This window comes from Rutidosis leptorrhynchoides, chromosome 1 (assembly GCF_046630445.1).
Source record: "Rutidosis leptorrhynchoides isolate AG116_Rl617_1_P2 chromosome 1, CSIRO_AGI_Rlap_v1, whole genome shotgun sequence".
Taxonomy (NCBI): domain Eukaryota; kingdom Viridiplantae; phylum Streptophyta; class Magnoliopsida; order Asterales; family Asteraceae; genus Rutidosis; species Rutidosis leptorrhynchoides.
The window spans coordinates 479,366,784-479,378,243 of record NC_092333.1 but is presented as its reverse complement, the minus strand read 5'-3'; the positions used below and the strand labels follow the sequence as shown (position 1 = coordinate 479,378,243).

General features: G+C 32.3%; 1 protein-coding gene across 1 annotated transcript; it reads right to left on the bottom strand.

The window, feature by feature from the left end:
* Positions 1–5,878: 5,878 nt before the first annotated feature.
* On the bottom strand, positions 5,879–6,643 carry LOC139840021 (AT-hook motif nuclear-localized protein 23-like). Its single transcript, XM_071830242.1, has one exon. The coding sequence runs from the start codon at positions 6,641–6,643 to the stop codon at positions 5,879–5,881; it is 765 nt and encodes a 254-aa protein (XP_071686343.1).
* Positions 6,644–11,460: the final 4,817 nt, after the last annotated feature.

Genomic DNA, 11,460 nt, shown 5'->3' with positions numbered 1-11,460 from the left:
CAAAATATGATTGATATACTCCGTAACTAAAAGTGATAAAATTATAGTGCTATAAAGCAAGAATATGCCCTAGAGTAGTTGCCATAAATATAAAAGGATGAGCTTAAGCTTTACAAGAACAAGACGGTCAAACAAATATTTTTTTATGAGTGTGTGTGAGAGAGCTTTTTCCCCAAATAGTAATGTACGGTAGTCTAAAGACATAAAATTCACAATCCAAACATGGTGAGTAAAATTCAAAACACAATGACCACAATTATACAGTCAAAAAGAGATGTAGGAATGTATAGCTCAATTTTTTTTTTTTTTTTGAAAAGCGAATGTATAGCTCAACTGGATCGTTGCAGAGTGTTGATTTAATGAAATGCAGTTGAATAAGTGACATTATTCATATGATTTGGTCACATTTGGCCTAATTCAAAGAGTTACGTATAATGCGTATCCACGTGAACAAGCGAACTACAATCGGACCGTACAAACAATAAGGGTAATATGCACTTGTAGACATGCTATAATCTCTAATGTTGGACTCATCAGCAATGCGGAATTTCCATTCTTGCCTAGTGGATCTGATCTATAGTTAAGTGGCAATACATGCCAAAAGCGTCAAGAAGGAAATTGAGTTTCATTATCTACTCATTTTTCTATATATGGTTTGATCAATTTCGTCCTTGTTTTTGCGGATCGAATTGGTCTGAAGTTTCAATCCCTAAACTAGGCTTTGCTATACCATTAAGTCTGAGATGCCGCTCTCATTCCCCTTTCATCCGGAGCTGCCGTAAATTGGGCTCATCTAGTACCGACAACTAGTTGAGATTCTAATCTAGGATTAGATCTGGAGCAGCATTGTTCGCCACCACCCGAGAAGCAAAAGATTACTTAAACAGCTAGAGCTTGGCCCGGTCTGAAGGAAGAAGAAAGTAAACCTTGCTTATTTTACACGTTCCAGGAACGAATTTCTTAGAAAAAGATTATGTAGGAAAAAATCTCATACTTCTCATAACCAGGAGCAGTAATTAAATTAATCCTTCTTTTTCATAAGTGTAAACTTCGATTCCGAATACATGACAGAATGACTTTGAATACTGTTTAATCATCCATGGTAAATCATTAACAGAACACATCCAAATCAAAATGCACACAAAATAATTACCGGTACAAACTATATATTGCATATTTTATTTTTCTACTCGATCAAGATATATTTGCGATTTTCAGATATCGTAAGGGGTTTATCAGTAAGCATTGTCGTTGCACAAAAGACACTATAGAATATATAGATACATATGCAGTTGGAGCCGTACACCTTCCATTTTTAATATAGTATTATATGTTGGAAGTGTTTTCGTGTAAGGTAAAATAATCAATAGTAGGATAAATCACTGAATCGTGGCATCACATTCTGAAAGTAATTATTCGATCCTTTATTGCATGTGTTACATAAATATCACTTTGAGATAAGACAGATATTACGTTCTTATTTTTGGTAGAAAATAAGAACATGTTGCCGAAGAGTATTTAGGTTTTCGTATTGTGTCTCTCATGAATAAATCCTCTATGTAAATATAGGCATCCGTAATTATGAGAGAAGATATATTCGAATCAATTGGTCGATTCATTCTTCATAAATATCTCCTGTAATATTCAACGTGGTTAAGATAATAATCTTTTCCATAACAAGAATTATCCTTTACAAAAATATAACATAAGTGGTTATGAGATTAATACTTCCGTATTTACTAAAACTTGAACCTCAAAATTCATGCTAAGTGTTTTCTTTGCTGCCCAGGGTGCACCATGTCCAGGGGGAACAACATGCCCAGGGAGCACCATGCCTAGGAAGCAACAAAATACTTTGAATTTTAACAAGTCTTTTTTCCGTGCTGCCTCTTGTGCTGCCTTCTGTGCTGCCTAGGAGCATGTGCTGCCTCTTCAGAGGGAGCGCTAAACACTTAGCCAACTTTTAGAAGTATTTTCGTTGCTGCCTCTTGTGCTCTCTCTTAAGAAGGAGCACCAAATACTTATACAAATTTAAGCTGACTAATAAGACCCAACACAGAAAACACTTAGTCAAATTTTAGCTGATTAAGAAGACATAGCACCAAAACACTTAGTCAAAATTTCGAATAGACCAAGTCGTGATAGTAAATAATATAAAACCACTTTTGAGTCTGGGTATTTTATCACTTAATAGGTTAATAGGTGTACACTTCCTACCTCCTAACCCATTTATAATTGTAAACTAAAACCCTCAATTACACTAAATTTCCAACATTATATATATGACCAGGTTAATTAATTTGCTAATCTATTATGTTAATCAAATACATTATAGTACATATCAGCAACAAATAAAAAAACTTTAGACCTGCTAATTTACATATGATCAATGCAGTTGCTAATTTTTTGTAACTTTTTCCATATCAATGACAATAAATGTTAATAGCTAGACAACATTATTGAAAATGAGTCGAGTATAGCATTTGCAATCTTCTTCAACCTTAATTATGGAAGTATGGATATATCATATGATATACACTAGCTAAATAAATTAAGCTTAGTAACTTATAATAATGCCAATCTCATCAAACTTGATCTGTATATGACTGTTATCAATAGCTACACTAAAATTTCAGAATTGCATACATAACCTTGACACTGTTCTACATCTATCAATCAGCATCCACATAAACCACCGAGGTTCAGCCTGAGTTGATTCAAACTTCACTTCTGGTGGGCGGGATGCAGTTAACCTAAAGCACATCGGGTACGCTTTGCGCGAAAGTGTGTGTAGAGTTTCTTCCTAACGTGTGTACGGGTGACAAATGAGAGGATTCGATGTAGAAAAGGTTGTTCAATAACAAAAAAATCAGCATCCACATAAGTTAACAAGCTAGCTAAATAAGGTTATTATATAGCATAATTATGTAATTCTCTGCTGCTTTGAAAAGATTATGTGATATCAGGACCGGTCCTGTCATTTTTGATGCACGGTGCGTAAATATAAAAATATGCCCCTTTAATTTTTGTAAACAAATAGTACTATTATACTATCTTTATAAATATAAGTATAAATATAAATAAATGGTTATAACCACTGGTGGATCCAATGTGTAAGAGGGGGGGCGCCCGCCCCCGGTGGATTTCGAAATTTTAGTGCATATTTTCGGTTTTTCGATTTTGCCCCCGGTGGAATTTTTTTTTTTGCCCCAAACCCTTCATATTTTGCCCCAAACCCTCCATATTTTACCCCAAAACCTTCGTATTTTGCTCAAAAACCTCTAAATTTTGCTCAAAAATTCTATATTTTGCCCCAAAACCTCTATATTTTGTCAAAAAAAAATCCTTACGTTTTAAAAAAAAAATCGCCCCCGGTGAAAAATTTTCCTGGATCCACCACTGGTTATAACCTTGTGTTAAATTTTATGTTTTATTTAACTGAATATATGTTATAATACATACATTTATAGAAGAATATATACACTAAAAAAATATAACCTCACTTCAAGTTAACTTGCAAGGTTTATTAATACATGCTACATATGTTCTATTGAGAAATATTCATTTAAATGCTTAATTTTGTTTGAAAACTAAGAGCTAAAACTCAGCCTTTGGATGAAAATAATCAATGGATAGAATTAAAATCAAATGTGATTTGGCGGATCCATCACATGTGTTTGTCATGACAATCACATGTGATTGTAAGATCCAATCATATGTGATTGTATAATTCTCAAACAAAATTAAGAATTCAAATAAATATTTCACTTATTCTACTTTGTAAAAATATCACGGTAATATTAATATATTTATTCAATTAGATTTCAAATATGCTTATATATTAATATTAAAATACTTTTTTATTAATTTATTAATTTAAACTATATCTTTTAGTCTAGATATAAATTGACACAAACTAAATAACATATGAGTACATTATATGGTCCTATTTTATTTTGTATTACAAGTACAAAAATGTTCTTTAATTCCTTAATATACTCACATACAGTACTACTCGTATATAATTACAATAATGGAGTATTAATAAAAAAGTTTTAAATAATAAAATCTAAAGAGAAGGGTTAATATGTAAGTTAGTATAATAGTGAAAGGGTAAGTAACAAAAAAGTTAATTGATCGTGTCAGGGAATCACCTTCCCCAAATTTTCTCCAAAGTTCTCTGCAACATCCTAACCCGATAAAACATAAATGAAGCTTTTAATTTTGCGCCAAGAAACAAAAATTAACCATCTAAACATACTATATATATAAGTATAAGTATCATATAACATAATTAAATTGTTCAAAACTCGATTTTTACACACTTACACATCTAAAATCTGTAAAAACTCAAGAATAACCATTGAACACATGATGCCCTCTCTTTCATGATGCCCAGGTGCGGTTGCACCTCCAGTCCCACCCCATATCCGGCCCTGTGTGATATGCTTTTGTTAACCTTAATTCAAAATATCTTAATTAGGACTTCCAAATTTATGTGTTTCAGCAAGCTAAAATCGATCATTGAATTGTCCGTACCAGACCTTAGGTTTAATTTGCAGTATATATATGAACCCTAACATAACAATATAACCACTAGTAGTAATATAAGACAAGTTGATGATGTCAGAAACCATTTTGTACGACCATAAATACAACTATCTTATATCAAAGGCAAAAAATCATGCATAAACACAAAATATAGGATATATAGTTTACTTGATTGTTTCAGTGATTACTATATACTCCATGAAAACCAAATCTTGATAAGCATATATAAAAATAAACCAAAAATACTACTGCAATCTTCTTCTCTAGCTGTTAACAGGAAAACCTATATCATAGACCACATTTATTTTCAATTCTATTTAAGTAAGATATAAAGTACAAAACCCTAAAGACTAACTCAATTTTATTTTCATAGACATATATACTATATATTATACTATAATACTATATACTACTATACTATATGATCGAATAGATAGTTTGACTGAATATTTAGTATCACTTTTTGGAGCAAGTAAAGCCTAGAAACTAGGTACTGATCATGATGGAGATAATGAGTATGATGGTATATGACTGGACACATTTAGTAGTGGAGACCTATTGGGAGTTTTAGAAAACTAATTTTTTTTAATTGACAAAATTAATAAAGTTTAATATATTCAGGATTAATTAATAGAAAAAGAAAAAAGGAGCTGAGCATCTATTCAGGTTTTCACATGCAAAAGATTATTACCCATGAGAACACATGTTTATCCATTAAATTTAGCATAGAACTAATAACCAACAACCAAGAATTGTTTCAGAAAAAGATGAAAAACTAAAATAAAATAATAGGGTTTGTGTCCATTCAGTCAAACATTAAATTTAACCCCACATATAAAATAATAAACAATGTTAATTAAAGTGAATCCTCCTAAATGTTTAAAGATTATATTGATTGATTGAACCCTTTAACGAATAAAAGTTGTTTGATTTCAAGAACTGATAATACACATTACTTTTTATAATACAAAATTATAAAAAGTTGAAAAAAAACATCATTATATTCAAAATAAATTACCTTCCCAACCATCTAAAATAGGTTAGATTACTTTTAAAATAATTATAAAAAAAATCAAACCCAATAAATGATCAATAAAATTTCTACCACTCCAATAAAAAAAATAAACAAAATTTAGTTAGATTACTTTTCATAACACTAAATTCTCTTGTCCATTATAACCTTACTTTTAAAAGGTTCATCATTTTAGATAACTAAAAACTACAATTGGATCAACATCTAAATAAAATGGTACAAATTATATGAAACATACAAGCAATAATACTAATTAGTGAAAATCATCCAATAATTTTACCTAACCTTTTTCTACTATCCAAATGGTGCTGGACGGCTCGCCATGTTACTGTTCCAACTACCACCACCATCAGCCGGTAACTGAACATTCGTTACATTAAGTGGTAAGTTAAAAAACTGTAAACCCATAGACGACGGGTCAGAAAAGGGCCCACCATCACCACCACCACCACCGCCGCCGCTACTCGCCGCCGTTTCATCTTCTTCCAACGGCAACCTTTCATAAGCCACGTTAGTAAAAGAAGCAGCTATGACAATTACAGGACCAGAAGCCATTAAAGCACCAACAACATTACCACCAACAACTTGACCTTGACCACCAGCTAAATAAACAGTCAAACTAGTTGCCCCAGGTGGGGCAGGAGGTGGTAAAAAAGACCCAGATAATGAAAGTATTTCAAAACGTCCATGAAGTGATACAACAGATCCAGTTGCAGATGGTTGTCGGATAGTAACATTGTTTACGGTCCCACTTCCACTAACAATACAAATTCCACGTTGACGTTTTCTTGCGTAGTCAGCAACGGATTCGAACACATCGCATCCGTTGCTGATTTCAAGGATGTGAGCTTTTAAAGTGTTGGCGCTTTCACGGGTGATGATAACTGGTGGTCTTGGTTTGTTTTTGGAACCGGGAGGACGGCCACGTGGACGGCGGCCGGAGTTGTCGCCGGAACCGGGGGTGGTTTGGTTGGTGTCGTCTTCGGAGTCGGGTGGGATTTGAAGGTGGAGATCAGGGCGGGTTTGGAGGGTGAAAGGGGAAGTTGAGTTAGTTGCCATTTTTTTATGTATGCGCAAGTGGAAAATAAAATAAATAATGAGAGGAATGGGAAGAAAGAGATGAAGAGTAATTAATAAAGTATGATGGTAATGGAGAAAATTTAGGTTTTAGTAAAATAAATAAACATGAAACTGTTTCTTTATTGTTTTTGTTTAGACGATTCTCAAAGATGTACATCAATGACTCACTAAAGCCTTCGTTAATAGTTTTACATGGCATATTTACCTCTTTTATTATCACGGCAATATTGAAATCACTTAAAGGAAAGTTAACTGTTGCTTATATGTTACTCACTCACACGTTAAAAAATTCATTACACACCATTGTTCAATGTGTACTCGGTGTATTTTGGGTTAAACCGAGTGGTTTACGGCATTGCAGCACCTCGCCAATCCAGCACTAATTCGGTTGCGTCATTCATTTTGCGAATATCGGGCATTTCGATTCACGCGAATATTGGAACGTTAGGATAATAATAAAAGATTATATAAATTAGAAAAAACTTGTCGTTGCCACCACCTTATGGCTAACATTTTTTATTTATTTTTTTCAAATATTTTTTATTTGCATATTTATATATAGCTATAAATACTAAGCCCTTTCTCAATTTTAAACTATTGTTAAGTTTTCTAAAATTATCTCTATTAAATCACTTTTATTCTACTAACTAAATTACTACTTCAAAATGTCCAAAAAAAAAAAAAAAAAAAAAAAAACACACACTAAATCAAACATCCAAATTCTAACTATCGCTCATGATATGTGTCAATAGATAGCTTGAAAACTCAATTTATCCATCACCAACCGAGTCATCTTCTAACTCGTAATAATTAATATTCTTCATCGAGGAGTTTTGCAACATATTCACAAATGACGTTTAATCCATAATCTTACAAATGTCGTATCATATACGAGCTTATGTTAATATTCTCATTCCAACATCCTTTTCAACCAACTTATCATTCACATATTCAAACACCTTTCGAAACACATCAAAGAGAGGGTGAAGAAACCCAAGTCGAACCCAAACCCAATACGCAAGAAACCGAACTACACTAGAACCATCCGACCCGAAAGGTAAAAAACCAACAAGGGTTAAAGTTAGGGGCGTTCAATATTTGGTTTGAAACCGTTTAAACTAAATACCGAATCGAAAACAAATCGAAAAAAACCAAACCGAATTTGTAATATGATTTTCGGATCGAGCAAAACCGGTTTTTCGGTTCGGTTTCTGATTTCGAAAATTCTGAATTTGGTTAATCGAAAACCGAATATCAAACCGAGTTCAATTTATACAAATGTAAAAATATATAGTTAGTTATTAATATTATTATATAGATAGATGTACGATATATGATTTCAGTAAATATCTTAACCTTTCTAATAAAATTATGTTTAGTTAGATTTAAAATTTTACTTCAAGCTTCAATTTTTGTATTTGTCCTAATTTCTTTCAGTTTACATTTTTCAAACCGTAATTATTTTAAGCCGACTTTCTTATTCAAGTCAAGTGTCAAGATATGTGTGTATGTAAGTTGGATAAATAAATTTTATGTACAACTTCCTTTACCACAATTTTTTATTGAAAAAATATACATTATTATTAAGATATAGATAGTTTTAGTTTTTCTTCTGATTAATGATTTTATTTATTTTCTTTATATAATATATAGTATAAGTTGTATGTTTTAAATTTGTATATATGTTGAATTATGTATGGTAGTTTAGGATAATGCTTTACAATATTAATACTTTAATTTTTGTTCATTTCGTGGATAAAAGGAAAAAAATCAATTTGGAAGTCGGATTCGGTTTTAACCGAAAACGAACCGAATCAAATTCGGGTTTCGGTTTCGATATATCAATTCAGTTTCAGTTTAGTTTTCCGTTTTGATTTTTAAAGTTTCAAAACTGAGGAAAACGAACCAAATAAACCGAACCGAATAAACCGAAAATCGAACAAACCGAAAATCGAACCGATGAACACCCCTAGTTGAAGTAGCGTGAACCGACTAGGAAATTATTGGCCGAGTGTAGGCTCCGAATTTCTCAAGATGTGGATCGGATATCGAAAACCCTCAATCAAAAGAATCTTTTTGGGACGACATTCAAAAACAATACAACTCCTTAACGCGCGAGCCCTGACGAGCAGATCAATTAACCGGGAAATATAGTAAGATGTCAAAAGACATCAAGGCATTCATAGAAGTTTACATCGAACTTGCAACACATTAGCACAATGGACATGCAGACGCGAATATCATGAGTTATGCAAGAAAGGCCTTCAAGGTACAAATGAAAAAGGTATTCACCTATGAAGATTTGTGGTATGTTCTCAATGATTGTACCAAATTTATAACTTTTGAAGGTGTCGTGAACAACCAAAGAAGTCATCCCAGCCAGAACAATTGGAAGATGATAACCCGATCCCGATTTTAGAGTCTGTCATTTTTAAACTATTGATTTAAACTAGTGGAAATCCCTTGTTATGCGTTGGTTTTGTTAGGTGTTGTTTGTTTTCCTGTCTGCAGACCTTGTTATGTCTTATGTCTTCGCGCCCGCAGACATTTTTACTGCAGACAGTTTGTTTTTCTGAAGACATAAGATAAAATAATGTCTTATTATGTCTGCAGCCTCGCAGACTTAGAAATATGCTTCTAAGTGCTGTAGACAGAACTAAGTTATTTTGCAGATATAAAAACAAACAGTCTTCACTATTCAGCATACAGATCTTTAGACCACATCTTCTTTACAGACATGGTCCGCAGATCTTCAGACCAAAACATCTTAAAAAACAAATAGCACCTTAATGTCGATACAAAACATTACATTGCATGTGTTTATAGCAAGTTGGATAATTACATTACATACATATAGCTCTTGTTTTAGTAATGTCCCGTAATAGTGTTGTTTTGTGATTGATAAAAATAATTGTACTTCATGGTTTATTACTTGTACAAATCAGTAAAAATGATAAGGGTGAAAACAATTTTACTTCATGTTTCAGATTTTGTTTTAGTATAGTGGATTTTCGCCCACGCTTCGCAGTGGACGCCCAAAACAGGTTCTAAGGGAAACCACAATATGAAAAAAAAAAAAAAACAATATGTATGAAAAGTGTAACGACCCTGGATTTTCCAACGTTTAATTATTAATAATTTATTATTAATGCTTGTGTTTTAATAAACGTGTTCTTATACATGTTACTTGTTACCGTATTTAACTTTTCATGGCCCGACTTGTCTTTGTGACACACGTACTTTACACGAATAATATTTCGAATATTATTTACGTTCATGATTAATTATTATTGATCATTTTTAATTAACTAATGTAACTAGTTAATTACTTGGGTTTTGTTTATTTAATTTGTTACATACTTGGTCTTTTATTAGTGGACTCATGTTAATGGACTTGAAAGCCCACCTACTCCTCTTAATGGATTAATTAGGAGCCCATTTTGTTACTAGTGACTTGTTAAGACTAAACTAGATACATTAACTTAAGTTGGAGACTAGTTACATGTACACTTACACCTCATTCCCATACCACTTAACTTTATTACCATTTTGAGATGTCACCTTCACCCATGCATGAAAGAATCAAGTGGACTTTTCCTCTTTTGGCACCCTTGGAAACCGTCGGCCTCATGGGGTAAAAGGGGGGTTCCATTTTTTTTTTTTATTACTTATTCACTAGTTTACTTCATTTCTCACACACACACTTACTTGCATTTCATTTTACTCTCCATTTTCTCTCTACTTTGTAAGTAACAAGGCTTCATTCTCTCTTCTTTTCTTGTTCTAAAACCGAAACATAAACATACATATCATCATCATTTGCTTGTTTGTTACTTGTTCTTTTGTTGTTGTTGTTTACTTACTAGTTGTAAGAATCAAATTTTCTAGTTTATTCTTCATATTATCTTGTTTATACAAGAACATACAAGAATCAAAGAGGATCAAGTTTATAGTTTGATTCCTCCATAAAACTTGTTAAAAGAAAAGTTCATGAGTTTTAAAATTATACTTGTGTTCATGTTAGTAAACTTGAGGTTTACTTTCTTAAAAGATCAAAGCATTGGCTTGAATCTTTCAAAGTATGAACAACCATTAACTTATCACTTGTAGATTTAACTTATTTCTTCCTTTGTACATGTTTTAAATTCGTGATTCTTGTTGTTATTGGTCAAGTATTACTAGTTAATCTTGATCTCATTTTTCTTGAACTAAAGTTAACTTTGTAAGTTCAAGAATATGGAAGTTTAACTTTCTAGTTACAACTTCATATACTTGTGTTGGATCTAAGCTTCTATAGCTTATGGTCTTCTAATTTTGTTGTAAATAAGAGCTTACAAGCTTACATACATTTTACAAGTTGAAAATCTAAGTTTCATAACTTATGATTTCATTAAAGTGTAGATCCAAGTTTTGTAACTTAGGATCTAACTTAAGAACACTAGATCTAGACTTTCTAGTCTAGGATCTTTAAGATCTAGCTAAGATCTAAGTTCTACAACTTAAGATCTTGTTTATTTAGTTTACTTTCAAGTTTGTAGCTTAATATTACTAGTAGAACTCATGTATGTGTCGGATCTAAGATCTTGATGTAACTTTGGTTTATCAAACTACATACAACTCTTAAGTGAGTTGTGCTACATATCTTAGACTTACACTAGTGTTATGATGGTCAAAACTTGATAAAGATGATGCAAACTCATCAACGAGTTGTACACTTAAAGCTACGCATCAAGGATGAGAACCGTGATGAGCATCAAGCACCAAGAACCCACCGGAACACCCTTACTTACTATTTC

Bases quoted from the DNA above. Each gene is read 5' to 3' on its own strand.
- LOC139840021 (XM_071830242.1), bottom strand. From the start codon at position 6,643: ATGGCAACTAACTCAACTTCCCCTTTCACCCTCCAAACCCGCCCTGAT.